The sequence below is a fragment of the Leptopilina boulardi genome, unplaced genomic scaffold (genome assembly GCF_019393585.1).
Source record: "Leptopilina boulardi isolate dan_hultmark-lab unplaced genomic scaffold, ZJU_Lbou_2.1 LbouV2_351, whole genome shotgun sequence".
Lineage (NCBI taxonomy): Eukaryota > Metazoa > Arthropoda > Insecta > Hymenoptera > Figitidae > Leptopilina > Leptopilina boulardi.
In genome coordinates this window covers 337,310-360,888 of record NW_026137920.1, presented here as the reverse complement: position 1 = coordinate 360,888, position 23,579 = coordinate 337,310, and the positions used below count along the sequence as shown (strand labels likewise).

Below are 23,579 nucleotides of genomic sequence, written 5' to 3'. Positions count from 1 at the left end.
GAAATTTCTTTCAGTGCATGTATTTTAAAGACACTTTGGCGAGAGGGGTTGGATATGGGTGAATAGCTTTGCTCGCATGTATTTTAAAGACACCTTGGCGAGAGAGGTCGGATATGGTCGAAAGTATTCTGCAGACTAAGTCGGGTTGGATCCAAATTTCTCTCTAGTTATGATGTGCATTGTTTCTCCATTATCTTTCATGTTTTTTTTATTGGTTTTTTTGATTTTTCTCGAAAAAAAATTCACAATTTTATGGTGTTTTTTATGGTTTTTACCATGATAATCTATTGTGCGCCAATTTTCACTATGATTTTCGTAATCAGCGCACCAAAATAAGTGGATATACATAGTTTCAAAAAGATTGGAGGTTTGGGCTAATCGGAACTACACGTTTAGCATAAAAAGTGTTTAGAGATATTTTTGATATAACCCTACCGAAAGAGAGGTACTGGAATGGTACTGAATTGGACTTGGCTTGAGTTCCACTTCTGTACCACTACCTGATAACCCATAAGAAGACATTTTTAAAGTACTTTAACAATAGTTTTAAAGGTATGTTAGAACAGCAAAACGTCTCTCACGATATCCGTGTAAAACAGCAAAAAAAAACATAATAGTTTGTAGAAAATTTCAGTTAAGTTTGGAAATTATGTTGCAATCCCTCCTTGAACAATAGACTCCAAGGTCCTTTGTTGAAGGATTACAATTTTAACCCGAGTTTTATTGCTTAAAAAATTTGTAATTTTCATAACTCAACTTTAAAAAATATATATTCAGATTCGTTAATATTTCCAGATTATGAATATCTAAAATTTATCATAAAATAATTACATTTAAAAAAGTTATAATTTATCTCGTATACCTTAGGTTTGATAAAAAAATGGACATCATTTTTTAATTTAGCTGACAAAGGAAATATCATATGCATAATAATGTATGAAAATAATATAAATCCATGAAAAACAAATATAATATTGAAATAAATATAAAGTTTTAGTTTAAACATATTGAAAAAGCTAGTCGCTTTTCACTTTTATGAGGGTATTAACAGTAACTCGACTTAAATGTCCAAAATGAGTAAATGTTTGGCGTAAAACTTGACTAGCTAAAGACCCTAACCACTACACTACAGATATCTGGCTGAAAAAAAAATCTTCCACACACTCTACAACTTTATATTATCGACTTTTGAGTCGATAAGTAGGATCACTTGTCTATCAGTAAGTTGTAGAGTGTGTGGAAGATTTTTTTTTTTACAACCAGATATCTGTAGTGTAGTGGTTAGGGTCTTTAGCTAGAGCGCGGCGAATGTAGGTTCAATCCCCAGCACCCCATAATTTGTTTTCAAAAGTTCTTGCTCAACAAGCATGCAGTGCTTGATTCAATGTGAATCAAAGCAGAGCAACAATGTTTGTATATTATTTATTTTATTTTTAATCCCAGATAGTAAATTTTTTTTATTGATAATAATAATAATAATAATAATAATAATAATAATAATAAAGATCTATCTATCTATTATTATTATTAATATTAATAATAATATTAATACTTCTTAAATATTATTTTTGTATTTTTTACAAATATTTTCGTCCAATTTTCTGAAAATTTAATTTAAATTTTTAGGAAATGTTCGTCACAAAAATTGACTGAATATTTAAATTACATTTTCACTCAACTTTCGGTATAAATTTTTAGTCAACTTTTACGCCAAACATTTCACGAAACTTTAATTTAAATCTTCACTAATTTTCGCGTCGAAAATTTCTGGAAAATTTAATTTAAATCTTCCGTCAAGTTTTACGCCAAACATTTACTCATTTTGGACATTTAAATCTTTATACAATTTTCTCTAAACTTTGCAATTAAAGTTTCCGAAGTTTGCAAATAAATCTTTAGGAAATTTTCAGGAAATTTTCGGTGCTGTGGGGGCCCTTTTCGCAGGTAAATTTCCCAGTTCCATTTTAGTACCAAAATGCACCAAATTAGTACTGAGTTGGTACTGAGATCTCAGTTCCAATTTCCCAGTACCAATCCAGTACCACCCTTCCGGTAGGGAAGCGTAATCATAAAACTGTTTTTGTTAAATGCTTAGTAATAAATAAGCATAGTTTGTCCATATTTCATTGTGGTCGTACCCTAACAGGATATTATAGGTGCAGTAGCATCTTGCACTAGAGAAACTTTCAAAATTAATTGCACTTAACATAATATTGTATTTATTAAATGAAATATATAGGCTTAAATTAAAGCTCATATCTTACACTTTAAGGGCATGTGGGAACCTCGCACGTGACGTAGTATGGGAAAATGTATTTTGGTAGTACTGTATCTTACTCTAAAATGAAAAAAGATTTTTGTCTACAATTTTGAGGGATGATAGATTATGGTACAAGGAATTTCGCTGTTCTCCGAATAATACATTACTTTGCGTTAAATTATTTAAAAATGAAGTTTAAAAAGTGTCATTTTTAAACGAAAACGAAAACAAACATGTCGGCACATATACAGACGTTGCTTGAGTTTGTCAGTGCTCCAGTAAACAGCAACAATTCGAGCAAGTGGCCGCTGAATGAACTATGATATAATACATTATTTTTACTATTTATTGCTTTATTTTTATTATTTTTGTGTTAAGTTATAGTAAATGAGTAGAACAGCGAGATTCGTTGTACCAAACAAAATCATTTCTCCAAAATTTTAACCCGAAATCATGTTTTATTTCAGAGAAAGTTTCACGTCCTTTGCCCACATAATCTTAAGACACATATGCGCAAGATAAAAAAAATTAGGTTCAAGTCACTTAAAAAGATTTTTGGGGTTTAAAATTTCAAAATTTTTTTTATTATGCGCATATGGGTCTTAAAATGTACGTTTTAAAGTTTAATTTAAGCCTATATAGAAGTCTCTAGCTCGCCAGGTTAAGGAGAAAAAAATCATGAAAAGACTCAAAAACACGTACGGTGTTTGGAGACTTTACCCTTACTTTACTCAAAATCCTGACGTGATACGCAATTTTGGAACCCGGGATCGTATTCAGTACACAAAAATACATTGGAAACGACTCCGATATATATTAAAAAAATTTATTTTCTATACAAAATACAAAGTGTCTATATACACAGGCCTATAGACCTGTGTTATGATTGTTTATAAACGTTTTTAAGATTTAATTACACAATAGTGATTATTTTATTTGGTCATATTTAAATTTAAAAAGCTTTGTTGGAGTGTCTTGTTGCAATATATGTCAAGAAAATTTCATTTGCCACAGAATTAATGTTTTTTTTCACGCCTCGAAAAAACATGGCCATCTTTTCTACTGTCAGGAGGCAGATTGACACAACTAAAATTTAAATAAATAAATAAAATTTTTGAATAAATTTGAGATTATGACAAAGCTTGTGTCATGTACTTTACGAAAAAACATACAATTCAAAATTATTCTGTAAAATAACATAACACCAGTGAGAAAAGTAAACTCATCACTTTTTTTTTTTTTTACTTACTTTTTCAATATTTTTCGTAAAGTTTTTTCTTTTAATTGGGTTTTGCCACAAAACAAAGCGAACTAATCTTTAATAAGCAATACCTAGCAGAAAATTCTATAAAATATTTGAATTGTCCATCTCTCCCGCATGGCCAACTCCACCGAACTTAAGGCGCTCTCACACCTTTTTGGCTGCCTGCAGGTTACCATGGCAATGCATGAGAGTGAGTGCGACAGAAAATTTAAAAATTTGAATATTCAAATTTTCTGTCTCACTTACACTCGTGCGTTGCCATGTTAACCTGCAGGCAGGCAGGCAGCCAAAAAGGTGTGAGTGCGTCATTACCCTAAAAAAAAACTTTTCACCAATTTTTTTCATTAAATAATATTTTTTTTTCACTAATATTTCCTTTAAAAAAGATTTTTTTCACCAACATTATTAATAAAAAAATTGTTTTTTCATCAATATTTTAGATTAAAAAATTGATTTTTTACCAATATTTTTGATTAATAGATCAATTTTTTTTTGATGAAATAATACATTCAAACATACAAACAATATGTCTATCCTTCTCTAAGGCCCTCTTCAGAATGGAGCTAAACGCAACGCAAACGCGACGCATCCCCATTTGCTTAGCATTGCGATGCGTCGCGTTTGCGTTGCGTTTAAGGCGTTTCTCCAATAAGATCCTAAACTCTTGCGTTGCGTATGCGTTGCGTCGGTTGCTATTGGCAACCTATGCTAAAATCAACGCGTCAGTCACGCAACGCAAGAGTTTAGGATCATACTGGAGAAACGCCTTTATAGCTCCATTCTGGAAAGGGCCTAACTCATTCTTCCGGTTGCGTTTACGATAACGATTCCGGTTAAGGCCTTTCTCCAATAGGAACCTAAACTTTTGCGTTGCGTAACTGACGCGTTGATTTTAGCATTGGTTGCCAATAGCAACCGACGCAATGCATACGCAACGCAAGAGTTTAGGATCCTATTGGAGAAAGGCCTTTACGTTTCTATTCTGCTCAGGCCTTGACGCGTTGATTGGCAATCGCAGTGACGTCATCAAAACATAGATACCAATCTCGAACAAACATAAACATAAACGAACATTAACAGAGATTGGTACGTAGAAAACCTCGAGTATAATACAAGGTACTTTACGTGTAATATACACGTATTATATACATGAGTTTTCTACATGTGTATTATACATGAGGCTAATTTTGAGAAACATAACCCTAAAGGCGCTTGTATACCTCACTGATCCCAAGTATACTTGCGTCGTGTACCATGGGAGTAAAAGAGACGAAAATATCTTTTGTCTCTTTTACTCCAATGGTACACGACAGAAGTATACTCGGAATCGGTGAGGTATACAAGCGTCTTAAGTCTTCTTGTTTCGAATTACCAATTTTCAATTGTTCTGATATTGGTAAAAATTAATTATCGATGCTTTGATAAAAAAAATTGTATTAGTATTTCTCTTCTAAATTGAAAACGTAAGCACTTTTAAAATGTTAAAATTTTCACGAAATTATTGCAAATAAGATAATATCATATATATAACTCAACTGAAAGTTCTCAATTGACCAATATTTAAATAGTTTATTTATTAATTAATAATTATTTAACAACAATAAACCGGAAAGTAAATAACAAAAAGAGGTTATGTTGACATTAATGCGGCTACAATGTCGAAACCCTGGTTTTCTACAGTATTGTACGTATAATACGTCATTTATACGGAAGCTTCTACGCGCCACCACAAAACCAAGTTTATGCTCGATTCATTTTAGCCTCGAAAACTAAAGAATCGTGTGATTTCGCTGTTTCCATGTTTTTGACGTGAAAAACCGCGAGGTGGTTCGTACGGAAGCGCCTATGGGCCACCCAAAGGCACGTACACATGTAGGCTTACGGAAGCTTCTACGCGCCACCACAAAACCAAGTTTATGCTCGATTCATTTTAGCCTCGAAAACTAAAATCGCATTCAGACCTCTCGGCTGCCTGCCTGCCTGCTATAGTTACCATGGTAACATGATAAGAGTGAGTGAAGCAGAAAATTTAAATTTTTCGTCTGTTTCAGTCACTCCCATTATGTTACCATGGCAACTGCAGCAGGCAGGCAGGCAGCCGAGAGGTCTGAATGCGCCTTTAAGAACCGTGTGTGATTTCGCTGTTTCCATGTTTTTGACGTGAAAAACCGTGAGGTGGTTCGGGTGTTCGGTCGTTCGCACGTTCCCAGATTCGAAAATTTGTCCAAAATCGTGTAACATTGTCTTTTTAGTTATATTTATAGATAAAAGTAAATACAATTTTTTTACGTAATTTTTTGTATCCTTTAACATTTGCATACTTGAAATTAATTTCTTCTTAAAATTTGTAATCAAATTAAAAAAATCAATCAAATTAAAATTTCTATTTACCTCTAAATTTTAGCAAAGTTGAAAAATTTAGAGGTAAATAGAAACAGATGATTATTGCGATTTAATGATACCCAAATTTTTTACTACCACATAAAACTGTTCCACGGAAGTGAAATATTAACCCAATACACAAAAAACCCGAAAGTATTGTGATTTAAAAGAAAAAACTTAGGTTATTGGTGAAATATAGCAAATCTGTTTCTATTTACCCCAGCTGACCCTAACTAATTTCTTTATTTTATAATTTCCATTAAAGAAAGATGAAAGATAAATTTTTTCAAAATATTAACTTCTTAAAAAACTTTTCAAAAAAAATTCTAGAAGATTTTTATAAATTTAAATCAAATAATTTAAATTTTTTCAATTGAAAACTTTCATTATTATATTGTCAAAAAATAAAATTTATAATCTTTCAAATTTTAATTGTTTTCAAAAATTGTCTTCAAATCATTCATTTTTAATAATTTTAATAAAGATTTAAAATTGAATAATTTTAAAACATTTTCTTGAGAATTCTCTAAAACTCAATTATTCTAAAAAAGAGAATTGTAAAAAACTCTCGTCGCAGCAATTAACACTTACAATTACTTCAATTTCAAAACTATTGAAATTTGAGTTTTTAATATTAACTATGAGTACATTTTGGAAAATTCAATTATCTTCATAATACTTTTATCTATAAAATTTACCATCAAATGCGTTTCCAATTATTATAAAGAAGTTTTTCGACAATTCAATTATTTTTTTCACTATTATAAGAAACGAAATATATCATGTACTATATATAATAAAAAAATTTTATAAATTGGCTGAAATTCATAAAAAAGACTTTAGCAATTCAGACAGACATTCAGTCAGACATTCATTTTTGTAAAAAAATTTGTACATAAATTTATGTGTCAGTGATTGTTGTAAATCAAAAATTTGTTAGTTACATTCAATATTATATTAAGTATTAAAATACAACATGTTTCAAAATAATTTGGACTGATCCCTCTTCATAAAACTTTGTTTATTTGGAAGCATTGTTTATCATGCTTATCAAATTCTAAAGCTGTCATAAAGCAATTTCTTGGCGGGATGACTTTACATATAAATAAAAAAAGCCCGCACGAAATTACACAGGATTATTAACATCCTATTAAATAATTGCTTCTCTCTAAGCATTATATATTATTGTAAATAATATAAGATAAACATGTGAAAAGGAAGCAGGACAATTATTATGTAATATCTCACGTGCATACATACTACATAACCTTATATTAAAATAAATCGATTATTTATTTATATTTATTATTACATAGATAACAAAGAAAAACACCAATCCACCTCAAAATAACGATATTTTCTACTCAAAAAACTTTGCGAGGCTAAAATGAATCGAGCATAAACTTGGTTTTGTGGTGGCGCGTAGAAGCTTCCGTATAGGCTAAATGTATCAAAATCGAGTTGAATTGACGGCATGCATGCACGCATTGCATGCATGTGTAACGAGCGACTGTATTCTCGCTCGACTTTACTTTCGATATCTCGAATTACGATATATCAAAGCGCTAAATTTTAATATTAAAATTTGTTAAGAATTAATTTAACTGTCTCTTAATATTTTATTCTTCTTAAAATGAAACTATTCAGATATTCGTAAAAAGCATGACTAATTTTAAATAATTCCGTCACGCTTTAATTCCTTTCAAACTCTTGTTCCCAAAATGTACAAAATAAACATTTTTCAGAATAAACATTTTGGTAAAATGGCAATAGGAAATACGATCCCAAGTTTCCCTTGCTTTCAAGTTGAAATATAAACCTCAAAAAGATCATAAAAATCCACTTGAAAAGGTTGTTAATTCCTTTTTCTATAGGACACTAAACACGTGTTGACCAGACGCAACTCGGCTCATAAAATATAGAAAAGCCTCAGACTAGGCAAACAAAGAACTTCATGTTCGCGACGACAATTCTTTCATATTATAATTCAAATCCTAATTTAATTAATGCAAAACGTTATTATCATCATCTCTAAATCAACGTTTTATGTATATGGTTGCGTGTATGTATGTATATGTGTATGTATGTGTATGTATGTGTGTATGTGTATATGTATGCATATATTTATTTACTTATTTATTGATTTGTGTTTATATAGTTAATTTATAATCTTGTATAACGTGCGAAATAAGTATATATGGAACTAGATTAATACAGTGAAAGTGTATAAATACAGTGCAGTGATGCTGGATACAGCATAGAGCAGACTATATACCAGAGCATGCGCAATGGTGATTTTTTGGACTCGTAGCGAGAGCTGTGTCTCCGCTCTAACCTCACTCGGAAGGGAGATCTTCTCTCGCCTCCGTCCCTAAGGCTGCAGTCCCATGGCAGCGTTTTGCGTTGCGTTTTGTCACTAGACCATGAGTGTAAAAGAGATGCAGATATATGTTTGCTATGTTTACACTCAGGGTCTAGTGACAAAACGCAACGCAAAACGCTGCCATGGGACTGCAGCCTAATGGTCGATGTATCTCCGAACTTTTCAATAAACTTATGTGGTTTTAATCTAGAAGTTAGAATGATTAATAATTGATTAATTTATTAATCATTGATTAATTGTCTTCCTTCAAGAGGATTTTCCACTCCGTTTCACGGAATTTACATTTGTTTTCATTTCAATATTCCCGCTTCCTCTCAAGGATAAGGTTATTCAAGTTGGGTGGGGGAAAGCCAAGATGGTTGCTTGCTGGTGCACCTATCAGCCTATCAGCATTCATTCCCACGTGAAATTTCTCGTGGGAATGAATGCTGATAGGCTGATAGGTGCACCAGCAAGCAACCATCTTGGCTTTCCCCCACCCAACTTGAATAACCTTATTAACACCGAGTAAAACCATCAAATCAAGGTGCGGAATTTACGCTTACGCGTTATTTACGTAACTCCGCTCGTAACACATGCAATTTTTTGGTATTTCATAGCATTTACGTTCTGTTACGTTTTCAACGTGTATGTCTGGACAGGCTGCAGATTTTATAAAGAAATATTTGAATTTATTTATTTAAATATTCTATAAAAAATAAAAATAAACAAAGGGTTAAAAGGTAAGTGACCATATTTTTTTAATGATATAATTAATTTTTATTTGTAAATGTATATTATTTATGACTTAAAACATTATTATTGTTTTTAATATAAAGTAATTTATTTTATATACATTCTGAGGTTATGTTTCAGAAAGCGAGTATAAATTTATAGAAATAAAAATTAATTATATTTTGTTTGTTTATTTTTTATAGAATATTTAAAGAAATAAATAAAAATATTTCTTTATAAAATCTGCAGTCTGTCCAGACATTCACGTTGAAAACGAAACAGAACGTAAATGCTATGAAATACCAAAAAATTGCAGGCACGCGTGCATGCATGCCGTCAATTCAACTACATGTGTACGTGCCTTTGGGTGGCCCATAGGCGCTTTCGTACTAGAAAGTTATGTTGAAAGCCTATCTAGAACAGATCAAGGAGAGTTTAAGGCCTAAGCAGAATAGATTCTTGAGCGGGAACGCAATCGTAAACGGAAACGTAAGAATGTGTAAGAGAAGGATAGCAAATATCTTTATTCTTCTCTCACCCATTCTTACGTTTCCGTTCACGATTGCGTTCCCGTTCAAGAATCTATTCTGCTTAGGCCTTTAATGGTCGAAAAGTCCACGTTGACGTTTTGACGACTGCTGTGTCGGCAGTTCTTCCACGTTGTAAGTTTGGGGGAAGAGAATTTTGTTGGTTGGATCATTATAGAACGTGATGCCGAACATTGTTGTATGCAAGCTGTCATACTGTTAAAGAGTTTATTCAAGTTAACGTTTATTTTTTATATTAAACACAAAGTGTAAAATATTTTTCAAAATGAGGAATATTCTTTTCTTTATTTTACTCGCCTTTCCGGCCGTTATTTTCACTGTGAATGAAGGTAAAATATTAAACTAAATATATTCACCTTAAAACTTATATTCGTCTCTTCAAACTACAGCATGTTCAATTTAAAATAATATTTCATTGAAAATTTTTAACAAAAAGTATTTGTTAACCTGGAAATCAATTTTGAAGTTTTTCTTGTGAATTAATATGACTTCTTTTTTTTAAATTTTTCACTTTTCTTTACAATTTTCCTAATTGTTCTACTTTCTCTAGATCCATATTTTACTGTTACTTTTAATTTCTTATTATTATTAATCAGTTTGTTTATTTAAGTTTAAATAGCAGTCATTATTTTGTTGTAAAAATTATATTCTTTGTAATTTTTTAATTTTATTCATATTATTTTGCTTTTTGAAAATTTTGAATGTTTTGACGAGATTAAAAAATATAAATGTTTTATTAATTAAAATATCTAGTTGCACAAACTTAATAACTAATTTAAAAAAATAATTAAAATTCTTGGTGTAAATATAATAAATGATATTCATGGATAAATATTTGTTTTATTTTGTTCATTTATAATTTTCTTTTTCTGCAACTAATTAGTTTCTTGCAAATTTTTAGAAATTTTTACATGGAAATTCGATTCAATATGAAGTTTATTGTATAAAAGTCTTCTAGAAAATAGAAATTTGGAATTTAACGCACAAAACTTATAAGTTCAGTGTGGGAAATATGTACTCATACGTTCCTTTAAAAAATGGGCTAATGCAAATCGGAACTATCTAAAACAGTTGAAGGAAAATGAAAAAAAATATAATTTATTTTAATTAAGCTTTGACATATGTAAAACACTATTTTTGATTTTCAAAATCGTTTAAAAAATCCTCTTTTTTACCTAAATTTGAATAAAAAATAAAAATAGAAGCTGCTACACTTGAAAACTTTTTAATATTAAGTAAACCGTTATTTGAAAAAGAAACATGAAAATTAAAAATTTCATTCCTCCGTGACTTCTAAATTTGTTTTTATAATAATTATTTTTAAAAATGTTAATTTTATATTCATTTATAAATGTTATTAAAAAAATTATTTTTTCTTTAAATATAAAATTAAAATTAAGCAGTGCCTTATAAATTTTGAAGGTCTGGAAAACCTGTAAATATCGGGGAAATTTTATTCAGGCTAGTTGTCTATTCAAAGTTTTTTAAATTCAACAACTATAGGATTTTTTTTGTTTCATTTATGATGATATTGCTTTATCACTTTATATTACTTCCCTGAATTTCTACTTTAATTTAACTGTTATTAAAAATTAAAAAATTTTTAATCCTAAAAGAATATTCTATCAACTTTTTTACTTATTTGAAGTCAAACGTGGCGAAAACACCTCTTTTTTGACTATTTGACACAGTTTTCTCAAAACTATTATTTGCAACAGTATTTTTGTTTAAAAATTCCTATTCAGTTTGAAAAAATCTATTTTTTATTATTTTACTTTTATGTTATGAAATATTTGTAACAAAAATTGTGTTTTATAAAGAAGTAATTTTCAACATTTTCGTAATGTCGAAAACAGTAAATAAACTGTGAAATAAATTTCAGGCGTTGGAGTAGCTTATGCTGAAGAAGAAGATGTGGGTGATGATATGGTTGACGTTGAAGGAGAGGACAGTGGAGTGGTAACAGAAGAAGAATCAGAGGAGGATACGATAACGGCATCTAAGGATGTGGACACGACAATATTATTTATCGAACCCGCTCATAACCCACTGAATACTCTCGGTAGAGAAATTATTCTTTAAATTTTAAAAAATCCATACAAGTAAAATAGAGAAAAAACTAATAAACGTAATAAAATAAATTTTCAGAATTACCAGGAGGTGTGCCAGTAGAATTTTTGATTGGCTTCACAAATAAGGGTGACACCGATTTTATTGTGGAAACAGTTGATACATCTTTCCGTTATCCCATGGACTTCAATTTCTACATTCAGAATTTCTCGACTGTCGCCTATAACAAAATTGTTAAACCCAACCACGAGGCTACTCTTGGTTACTCGTTCGTGCCATCTGAAACATTTGCCGGACGGCCTTTTGGATTAAATATCAACTTGAATTACAGAGACGCTGTAAGATTTGTTCATTCATTTTTTATGGTCATTTTTTTAAGGGAATTGAAAAACATTCAACTAGAGTAAATGTTTTAATTACTGTGACGTACAACCCAAGACCGACTTTAATGATAAAATAATAGAAGTGTAAATGAAATAATGATTTAATTCTTTTTGTTAAATCACTATTAGTATCTATTGAAATAGAAACGATACTTTAAACTTAAAAAAGAACAAATATTTTATTAAAAATTTTACTTTTTTAAAAATGGCATATACTGGTATTAGTGCATGTTTGCATGAATTACTGCGCATCGTGTGCACCAATTACTGCAGCGCTAAAAGCGTTGAATTAGAGGTTAGAAACTTGAATAACTACTCTCTAAATCCGAATTAGTAAAAATGTTTACTAATTTAAATTAGTGACTCACTTTTTGCTTTAGAATTAGTTAAATTTTACTAATTGTTAGTAAAAGTTACTATTAATTAGTAAAATTTTACTAATTCAGAAGCAAAAAGTGAGTCACTAATTCAATTTAGTAAACATTTTTTACTAAATCAGATTTAGAGAGTAATTTGATAATAGTCGAAATATGCATCTTTCGTGGATATCAGAATCAGAATCAGAAAATTCTGGAAAATTAGAATAGTCGGAGGTGGCGTTCGTAACGGGAAAAACCTAAAACTATTGATTTCCCTAATGAAAGTCGTCTGCTATTTTTTCAAAAGTATATTATAAAATCACATAATTCCATATTTTTGAAAAATTAAGTAATTGAGTAAATAGTAAATGTTAAATATGAAATATTATTTGTATTTAAAGTCATTTACAAATTAATTAATTTTATTAATTTTAATGAAGTTCTTTAAAAAGTCACTAACTTTAAACTTCTTTTTAATACACTTTCTTTAACAATCAATTATTGTTTTTTTGTTTTTACAGTAATCTGTAGCTATTTAATTGTTAAAAAAGTCTCCATTAAAAATCTCTTAAAATTGAATTAATGCGATCTAAGAATCTTGCGAATATATGACTTTTCCGAAATTCAATTATTTTTAAAATTATTAAAATTCTTTGTAAAAGTAAATGTAATAAAAATGTTTTTAATTATATTTAAGTAAAATTCAATAATTTAAAACATTTTAAAAACTAATCAAAATGTCATAAATCACAACAGTTTATAGTGAAATTGCCAATCGTACGAAGCATTTTTTTTTATTAATAGGTGTTTTTTAAATAAGAAAAACATATTTTTTGATATTTTTTTCCTTCGTGCAATTTTGCTGAATCTAAAAAAACACATTTTCGAGGTGTGACGTTACTTAAATTCACCTGTAGGAAAATTAACTTGTCCAAAATAAATAATATACTATTGGAAAGGTATAATTAAACTACCTTTCGAACTTTCGTCGTTCTGTAAAAACAATAATTGATTATTAAAGAAGAAATTAATTAATTTGTAAATGACTTTTTAAATATAAATAATATTTCATATTTAACATTTACTATTTATTCAATTACTTAATTTTTCAAAAATATGGAATTATGTGATTTTATAATATATTTTTCAAAAATAGCAGACGACTTTCATTAGGGAAATCAATAGTTTAAGGTTTTTCCCATTACGAACGCCATCTCCGACTATTCTAATTGTCCGGAATGCTTTTACCAGATTTGGGGACATTTTTCCTTCAAAGTGAAGACTCCTTATTCTTACTTCGTGGTGGATATATAAAATATCATTTGGAATAATTTTTAAAGTCATTTTGAAACAGTTTTCTGTTCTCAATTAGTAAGGTTTACTAATTTTATAGACATTGCAGTAATTGGGGCATCAGCATTAATTGATACATTTACCCCATTTGAAAATCGTATTTAAGAAAAACTGATATTGACACTTTCTAAAGTTTTAGGAAACGAATTGTTCATGAAAATGGCCATTTAAACTTCAGTATAGTTTGAGTAATTACAAGTTAAACCAAAAAACAGTGATAATGAAGCATTTTTTAATATTTTAGAGTGGCAACACATTCAGTGAAGCCGTCTACAATGAGACCGTGCAAATTATTGAATTGGATGAAGGATTAGATGGAGAGACAGTGTTTCTTTATGTCTTCTTAGCTGCTTGTGTGGTTCTAATTCTCGTTGGAGGTCAGCAACTACTGTCATCCTTCGGCCGAAAATCACGATCTTCGTCTTCGCGTAAAGCACCAGTTGAAATGGGCACTTCCAACCCGAATAACATTGACTACAGTTGGGTGCCAGAGGAAACTCTAAGAATGTGTAAGTTACTGGTTTTCGTACATTTTAGTTTATACAGGCTTCAAAGTGACACACTTTTTACTTTTTTGATCAAGGCTACTTTTTTAATACTAATTTTGGCAAAAAGGTACTAAATGCTACTTTTTTTCAAAAAAAAAAATAAAAAAATTGCCAGAATTCAAGAATTTCATTTTTTAGTAGATTTTGATGATTTTAAAAAGCCCGGCAAGTGAATGAAACATATTATTGGATGCGTGAAATGCACTTTATATAATCAAATAACAGCTTCTCACAGGGTGATTGCCAAAATTTTTATTGATTTTTCACAAATACATAAAAAATGGAAACAATAACTTTTTTGTCGATATTTTACATTAGAAAGTAAAATTTTATAATAAACAAAAAAACGTAATTGTTAATAATACTTAAAGAAGATTTTCCATAAGAATTTGTTTTTTAACAACGCGCTCAGAATTCTGAGGAATCAAAGTAACACCTTTCTTCTGATTATTTAAAAAAACTATCAAAATTGTTAAATTTCGATTCACATTTTGTTTTTTTTATAAAATTTTAGAATTTCTTTACACTTTTTTTCACTTTTCTCATAAGTATAACAAATATTAAAAATAAAATAGCCACTTTGTTCATTTTCCCTATTTTTAAACGTTAATAACTTTCTTGGAGAAAAATACAAAAATATGGGGCTTCGAAAATTATTTAAATGAACATTAAATATATATACACTTTTTATTCGAAAGAGTTTTTTTGCTGACGATTATTTTGAGCCGTATTAAGTTGATTTTCGTTGAGTAGATTTTTGGACTATTATTGCTTGCAATCTTCTAAAGTGAAGGTTGCATCTTCACCTTTCTTTCTAAAGTGAATTGAGTGACAGAAAATATTTTTGCTGCTAAGTTGAAACCCATTTTAGCCTGCCGCTTTTTTATGCTCTCTACTAACCAATTTTCTCTACTTGTCCTGCTTTTATAATTTTTTTTACTCTTCTACAAGAAAATTGAAACATTTATTCAAAACTAAATAAACTAATGAAAAACATTTTAATAGCTTGTTGGAATGGTCTAATTGCTCAACTTTTCCACAGAGATACATGTACCTTGAAATGTATTATTTAGCTGCTGCATCAATTTTAAAAAAATTTGCAAACTGGCCGGTTTCATTCACCCCTGAGGTTAACCGGCCAGTTTATTATTTTTATTTGTCTAGATAATTAAAAGAAAGGAAAACGTCATTAAACATAAAAATTATATGAACAATCTTCCCAATAAGGGAAATAATAAGATAAGATTAAAGTTCAATTAAAGAAACATCTTATTTATTATAAAACAAATAGTTTTAACATTGTTAAGTTTTTAATATTAGTGAACTCAATTCAATAATGTAGTTAATAAATAATTTCCTTTGAAATAATTTTTTTTTAATAACAACTGAAAACATTGTCTAAAGCAATTAATTAATTGGCCGGTTTGCCCCACAGACCTATTTTGACAATTAACACCTGTATAAGAAAAATGCTTCGTAAAATCATTAAATAATATGCTGCTAAATTTAACTGAGGTATGCATCTTTTAAACCTAAAAAAAAATTTAACAAACATTACACGATTTTCTTACAAATTACTTATGAACAGTTCCACAAAAGTTTCCAACGGAATCGAAAAAAACTAGAAAGTCAAGCGCGAATTTTAAGTGTTCGGAAAATTATGTTTTTTTATTAACATGAAAGACCCTGATGTGTTTTATAATAAAATTTAATATTTACTATACGCAATTATTTTTCACAGTTGAAAAATCCCAAAAGAGTCCAAAACAAAGTCCAAGGCAGCGGAAGACAAACAGATCTGCAGGTTCAGATGATTGAAAGTAACAATTATCATGTGATTTATTTAAATAATTTACTGTAAAATTAATTGAGTTGTCTTAACAGTTTCAACTCTACGGGACAAATTTTCAATATTATTGTAAATGCAAAGATCGTCTTTCATTATAAAATCATCTGCACGATGTAAACTATTTTCGTCACTAATATCGAGATATCAAATTTATTAAATTAAATTTTTAATTTAGTGTTTTATGTAGATGAGTGACGATCTTTACCAATTGATGATTTCTAGTGAACGATCAAGATTTTTTTAGAGATATATTTATTTGAAAATCCATTTTTCCAAGTTGTGTTACTTTTGAAAAATGAGTTAATGAACTTTTTATATGTATAAATGGTTATTGTTCTTATTTAGGAAGTAAAAATAACTTTTTTCTAGTTCATTTGTAATGAATATATTGTTGTTTTTTATTAACTTAATCGTCCCTTAGAAATGTAAATTGATTGAATATTACAACTCCAAACAGACTGCGAGATTTTGTATTGAATGTTACTTAGAATTGTAAATAAAATTTTCATAGATATCAATGAATTTTTTTTCTTAATAATTATTTCCTCTAATCACAAAAAATTGTATATATTATGTCAATATAATTTATTACATATATAATTTATACATATGAAAGTTTTTCCATGAAAAATTAATGGACATGACGAAGATGCTTTTAGGTTATTTATTAATTAAACACTTTTATCACAATATATTTTTGAATTTTTTACTGAAAACATTTTCAGTAACAGTAGAAGTTGAATTTAAAATTTAACAATTAAAAATATCGTGTTTACAAATTAATAAATACCTCAATAATATGAATAATGGCATTGATGAATACTTTCGTACTTTACTGGTATTAAAAAAATAAACTTATCGCTACAAATTTTCATTGGTCTTAAGCAATGCTAATTTTGATTCTTAGTTTTAATCAGATAGAAAAATTTATTTACCAACAAAATAAATAACCCTTTAAGGACCAACATTCTTTCTCAATAATCTCATTTTTTTTTTTTAATAATATTTTTGGATTTCAGGTAACGCTACAATTTATTGACTTAAAACCAAAATTTTCAGTTCAAAATTTACTTAACGAAAAATTACTATTTTAAGAGAAAAATTTAGAAATCAAGAAAGTTCTAACAAAAACTTTAAAAATCAAGATATTACCTAATAATAAAACTGGTCCTCGAATTTTCAAAAATTAATTATTTTATTATTGTTTAATAATAAAAATAAATTTTAAATAAGATGTATAATGGAAGATATTAAATTACATAAGAAATAATAATGTACAAATCGCTTCCATACTGTTAATTCCCATATGAGATCTTTTATAAGATCGCTTATGGTTTCTTATACAAGATTCTATACGAAATCTTATATGGACATCTCGTAAGAAGAATCTCATCAGTGTCCATACAGGATTCCATATGGGGTCGAAATTTGAAAAAAAATTTGTGAATATCTCAAAAACGGTGAGAGATACGCAAAATCGGACAAAATTTTGAGTTCATTTTATATAAAGCAACAATATTTTATGTTTAAAACCTAAAATATGTCTCATACTTTTTTAAAAAAATAACTACTACATATTCCCATGTGGGATCCTATGTGAGATCTCATATAGAATTCTATATGGATACTCATTAGATTTTTCTCATGAGTTTCCATATAGGATTCTCGTAAGATCTCATGTAGTATCTCATATGAGAAACCATAAGTGATCTTATACGGGATCTCATACGGGAATTTACAATAGGGTCCTAACTAAATAAAACATCATAATAGTAATTAAAATTTAATTTCTGTAAGTAAATTGTGGACGGCGGGCTTGTTTTTTGCCCATGCTGGACAAATCAATAGTTTTGCCACTAGGTAATACTAGTTTGTTCTCTTGGTAGTCTACAAAAGTGTTTAAAATGTCTTCTTGTTGCTCCTCTTCATCACATTTAATTCCAGTTTCATATGTGTATTCACGTCGAATACCATCTGGATCAACATATCCATATTTTCCTCGTGTTATACAATCGATTCCAATGACTTCTTCCTTATAAGATCCATCATCATTTTCAAATCCCCAAACAATGGAACCATCATCAGTTTCTTCTCGATATCGTCTAATCACCTGGAATAAGATATTTTTTTACATATTTAACTAGGCAAAACATTCTACATTCATAAGTGTTCAACATAATATGCAAACTGAGTCTACAGTGACAATATTCGTTTATTGTCTCAGTTTTTATAAAACAGTTGAGATATCTTAACCGTGCGATGAAAAACTTTCACCATCCAGCGGCCTAAGCATGAAATTTGATTATTCACATGTGAATAACCAAATTTCATGTGAATTTCACATATAGTGTAAAGTTTTTTAATGAAGTGATAAAATTTATGAACATGAGCTTGTACAGGAACTTGTGTCATGTTTTCAGCAGAAAAAAAACATTTATGTCTTTGTTTAGTAAAAATTATAAACTTTAAAGGCTGCGCAGGAGTTTTCTTAATTCTTTACAGCTGTGCAATAATTTTTAGCATGCATAAGTGAAGAGTCTTTACAATTATAACTTATTAAAATTTCAAATTTTTTTCAAAAACATTTTTTATACAAATGTTCTTGTACAAGAACATAAACTTGTTCATGTAAAAGTACTTGTACATGAAACCTGCACAAAAATATGTACAAGAACATATCCATTTTCTTGTACAAGTAGGAAAGATGTATGCAGGTTGCAACAGTTGATATCATAGTAAATTTTTTATTAAAAAAAATTACTATTTTCTTAGGTAATGTTGATGTTCTGGACGGCAAATAAAACTTTTTGTTAAATTTTTATTGTTTAAAAATTTTCCCAAAAAAACCCCCCGTCTCAACCTCTGCATACATCTCCACTATATATTCTTATCCAAGATCTTGTATAAGTTCTGATACAGGAACATGTCTCAATTCCGGATGCTGAACTTGTTCAAGAACATTACTTGAACATGTAAAAGTTCATTCATGGTACAAGAACTTGTACATTTTCTTGTACAAGTTTTTTCAGCCGGGTATATATGTTACGGTCATTGTCGATTATTGGGCATGGTCGATATTGCCCGGGCATTGTTGACAATGTCCGGTCAAAATTTAAAAATATTCATATCATTTAACTTTTCCGGGCATTGTCGACATTGCCCGGTCCAACTTGGGCAATGTTTAAAATGCTATGTAATAGCTTCATACGTCATGAAATAAACAAAATTAATCACATAATAACATAAACAAACTTTCGACAATCAATTACTCTATAAGGTAAATGCACTAGTAATCGTCAGTGCAGTGATTATCGGCAGCTAGTACATTATATTGTAAAAAATAAGAACTGTGTAACTTTCCTGTGTTATTAATTGTATGTTTTGGTAAAATCAAACCTTTCGGCATCGAAAGGATACAAATTCGTCGTGCAAATAGTGAATTTTTAATATATATATATATATATATATATATATATATATATATATTTTTTGTAATCTACATGTAAAAATACGTCGAAATATATAAATTTGAATTATTTTAGATAAAATTTTCTTAGTTTTTGGTCGAAAAATACATTTCTTTCCCTAAAATTATCATCTTTCTTTAAAAATTTGATAAAAATTAATCTTCAACTCCAATCGTGCTCACAATTTTTTCCCTATAATTTTCACGCAAAAATAAATTTATGCAACAAAAATAAACATTCTGGGTTGAATAATTTGTGCGCTAGGGAGTTAAAACCATTTTTTTTTCGAAATTTTGGATTTTTCCTTGACAAAGCTATGTAAATCGATGTGAATCAAGTTCGCTATATTTTTCCTGTAAATTATATTATTAATCCTGTAATTTTCACGTAAAAATATAAATTTGAATCCCTTTAAATCAAATTTTCTTCGTTTTTGGTGGAAAAATACATTTTTTCCCTAAAATTTTTATTTTTTCTTGAAAAATTTGATAAAAAATTAATCATCAACTCCAATTGTAACCGCTTTTTTTCCCTTCATTTTTCACGTAAATATACATTTATATGCTAAATATGAACTGTCTGGGTAAGTGTACCAAATTTGAGCTTTTTATGTCAAAAGACGTGTCGTTTTTCTCGAAAACTTGATTTCGGACGTAAGATCCCTTTTAACTGTCCAAGTCATATATATCCCGGCTGAAAAAACTTGTACAAGAAAATGTACAAGTTCTTGTACATGTTTATTAATGAACTTGTACATTTTCTTGTACATGTTCGAGTAATGTTCTTGAACAAGTTCAGCATCCGGAATTGAGACATGTTCTTGTACCAAAACTTGTACAAGATCCTGGACAAGAAAATATACTTGTACAAGAAAATGTACATATTCTTGTACATATTTTTTTGTGCAGGTTTCATATACATTTTCTTGTACCAGATGTGGAACATGTTCTTGTACATGTTCACTTATGTCTTTTAAATTAAAAATTAAAAACTTTAAAGGCTGCGCAGTATTTTTTTTAAGCCTTTACAGCTGCGCAATAATTTTTAGCATGCATAAGTGAAGATTCTTAATAATTATAACTTATTAAAATTTCAAATTTTTTTCAAAAACATTTTTAAACAAATGTTCTTGTACAAGAACATAAACGTGTTCATGTAAAAGTACTTGTACATGAAACCTGCACAAAAAATATGTACATTTTCTTGTACAAGTATATTTTCTTATCCAAGATCTTGTACAAGTTCTGGTACAAGAACATGTCTCAATTCCGGATGCTGAACTTGTTCAAGAACATTACTTGAACATGTACAAGAAAATGTACAAGTTCATTAATGAACATGTACAAGAACTTGTACATTTTCTTGTACAAGTTTTTTCAGCCGGGATATATATCTACCTATATTACAAAAAGATATCGCCGCCAACGCCGCCGCCGCTGTTCCAAGACTCTGAATATAGCCGCAAGTCAAGAGAAGGGGGGTAGAAGAGAAGGGAGGGGGGACTTGCGGCTATATTCAGAGTCTTGAAACGATCTTAACCTTTAAATTTAGGGTGAGGAAGGGGAAAAGGAGGGGAAGAGAGGAGGGGGATGGGGGTTGGGGCGCGAAGCCGCTGCCGCCGCTGTTCCAAAACTCTGAATATAGCCGTAAGTCAACAGAAGGGGCGTAGAAGAAAAGGGAGGGGGGGACTTACGGCTATATTCAGAGTCTTAAAACGATCTTAACCTTTAAATTTGGGGTGGGGGAGGGGAAGAGAGGAGGGGGACGGGGGTTGGCTCGCGAAGCGCGCAGGGGGCATAGCCCCCTAGTATATATATATATATATATGTCGTAGGCAAGTAGAAGAATCAGTAATCCCTATTGAAAATCCTCACATGGGATCCTATATATACACAGTTTTCCTAAAAGTATAAAATTGAGACAAAAATTGCATCAAATCTTTGCAACGTTTTGATGCACATAAGTTATATCAAAAAGAGATCGTTTTGTGTATCGTTTTTAGAAATGATACACGAAACGGTCTCATTTTTTGATGCATAAAAATTAATCAATTTATATCAATCATGGCCGAATTGAATCGACTCAAAATTAAACGAATTTTTTTCAGATATTTTGGTAATAGTACAATTGCGGAGACCATTTCACTATTTAATTTGAAAATGAAAATAACAGAAAATCAAAGACAATGTGCAATTCGATAATTAAAAAGTGACAGCTTATAAACATAACCTAAAATGCATGAGAAAAAATTTGTCGATAAAATCAATATAGCCGAGCTTTTTAGAAGGTAGATGGCAGTTTTGCTTTTTATAAAAACGATTCAGAAAAAATTTAAAGAAAGAAAAAAGATGAGTGCTGCCATCTACCTTCTAAAAAGCTCGGCTATATTGATTTTATCGACAAATTTTTTCTCATGCATTTTAGGTTATGTTTATTAGCTGTCACTTTTTAATTATCGAATTGCACATTGTCTTTAATTTTCTGTTATTTCCATTTTCAAATTAAATAGTGAAATGGTCTCCGCAATTGTACTCCCCCACAGCACCGAAAATTTCCTGAAAATTTCCTAAAGATTTATTTGCAAACTTCGGAAACTTTAATTGCAAAGTTTAGAGAAAATTGTATAAAGATTTAAATGTCCAAAATGAGTAAATGTTTGGCGTAAAACTTGACGGAAAATTTAAATTAAATTTTCCAGAAATTTTCAATTAAATTTTCCAGAAATTTTCGACGCGAAAATTGAGTTAAGATTTAAATTAAAGTTTCGTGAAATTACATTTTCACTCAACTTTCGGTATAAATTTTTAATAAATATTTAATTTAAATTTTTAGTCAACTTTTACGCCAAACATTTCACGAAACTTTAATTTAAATCTTAACTCAATTTTCGCGTCGAAAATTTCTGGAAAATTTAATTTAAATTTTCCGTCAAGTTTTACGCCAATCATTTACTCATTTTGGACATTTAAATCTTTATACAATTTTCTCTAAACTTTGCAATTAAAGTTTCCGAAGTTTGCAAATAAATCTTTAGGAAATTTTCAGGAAATTTTCGGTGCTGTGGGGGTTACAATAATACCTCTTTCTAAATTAATATTCCTTAAAAGTATCACAATTGCACCAATCTTTAATATTAATTTGTGAGGAGGAAGTCTATCTACTGCTTCAAAAGCATGCTTTGAAGTCATGGTTATTTCATCCCAAATTATTACTTGACATTCTTTAATTTTTTTGCCATCAATTGTATTAGGATTTATATATTGCATATTGTTTGTTCATTTATCGACAATGGTAATTTAAACGTTGTGTGTACAGTTTTGTTATTTATCAATAAATTTGCTGCTATCCCTGTCCATGCCACTGACATTATTGAAATTTCATTTTCATTGAAGAATTCAATAAGTGCATTCAGTAAATAACTTATACCACTGCCTCCAGGACCATCATCAATGAGGACCCGTTTTCTCTAGGTTTAATTTCACTATCAATGGATGGTTCTAAGTAACAAATGGGGAAAGAAAATTCAATATTTGTTGGTATATTAAAATCTTTTAACGATAAACTATTCATTATTAGAATATTCCTTATTATTCTTAAAGCCCAAATTTCTCCTTACTCAGGATTTATTTTTGGATGATAGAAGTGCATTTTATATTTTTCAAATAATTCACAAGCATTAATTGGATTATGATATATACATATGTAGGCGAATAATTCACATATTGCTCTTGGAAATTGCGTTTCACAAGCTTCATTAAGACATTTATCCCATTCGTCATCTGATGAAATTAGTTGTCTTTCTTTCGCAGCATCAAAAAATGTTGGCAATATTATATTATTAAATGTTTTTAAATCATTGAATGACGTAGCACCTTTTACATGTAAGAGCAATAATCTAAGATGAAATTTTTCACGATAACGTGGACTTACTATGTACATTCTACTTATAATAGGTTTCTTTATTTTAATTCTTTTATTCCAAACTTTTTTTATTTTACA

The 23,579-nt window shown here is 29.4% G+C and overlaps 2 protein-coding genes and 1 long non-coding RNA gene across 4 annotated transcripts in view; 1 reads left to right on the top strand and 2 right to left on the bottom strand.

Annotated features, from left to right (window-relative positions):
* Nucleotides 1-3,065: 3,065 nt before the first annotated feature.
* LOC127286253 (uncharacterized) lies at nucleotides 3,066-3,667 on the bottom strand. The gene is made up of 2 exons (XR_007843715.1): nucleotides 3,510-3,667; nucleotides 3,066-3,346 (listed from the first exon to the last, which is right to left on the bottom strand). It is a non-coding gene; the product is annotated as an uncharacterized LOC127286253 (long non-coding RNA).
* Nucleotides 3,668-9,314: 5,647 nt separating this feature from the next.
* On the top strand, nucleotides 9,315-16,635 carry LOC127286249 (translocon-associated protein subunit alpha). 2 transcript variants are annotated; one of them, XM_051312623.1, is made up of 6 exons: nucleotides 9,315-9,442; nucleotides 9,607-9,665; nucleotides 11,434-11,613; nucleotides 11,700-11,959; nucleotides 13,961-14,225; nucleotides 16,006-16,635. In XM_051312623.1, exons 1-6 carry the CDS (start codon nucleotides 9,330-9,332, stop codon nucleotides 16,080-16,082), a joined length of 954 nt encoding a protein of 317 aa, XP_051168580.1. In that variant the 5' UTR covers nucleotides 9,315-9,329; the 3' UTR covers nucleotides 16,083-16,635. The 2 variants fall into 2 exon arrangements, with proteins under 2 accessions (XP_051168580.1, XP_051168581.1); XM_051312624.1 differs by lacking the exons at nucleotides 9,315-9,442; nucleotides 9,607-9,665 and adding an exon at nucleotides 9,672-9,880.
* A 654-nt stretch (nucleotides 16,636-17,289) lies between these two features.
* Nucleotides 17,290-23,579, bottom strand: part of LOC127286248 (uncharacterized) — a 112,384-nt gene continuing 106,094 nt past the window's right edge. Inside the window, exon 4 of the mRNA XM_051312622.1 lies at nucleotides 17,290-18,223. Coding sequence (XP_051168579.1) covers nucleotides 17,897-18,223 — 327 coding nt within the window. The 3' untranslated portion in view covers nucleotides 17,290-17,896. The remainder of the gene's footprint in view (nucleotides 18,224-23,579) is intronic.

What these genes read in the sequence shown, in the direction of transcription:
- LOC127286249 (XM_051312623.1), top strand. Translation starts at nt 9,330, where the DNA reads ATGCATGCCGTCAATTCAACTACATGTGTACGTGCCTTTGGGTGGCCC. An exon ending in ACAGATCAAGGAGAGTTTAA is followed by an intron (nt 9,443 to 9,606) that starts GGCCTAAGCAGA and finishes TTAGGCCTTTAA; the next exon opens with TGGTCGAAAAGTCCACGTTG. An exon ending in TAACCCACTGAATACTCTCG is followed by an intron (nt 11,614 to 11,699) that starts GTAGAGAAATTA and finishes ATAAATTTTCAG; the next exon opens with AATTACCAGGAGGTGTGCCA.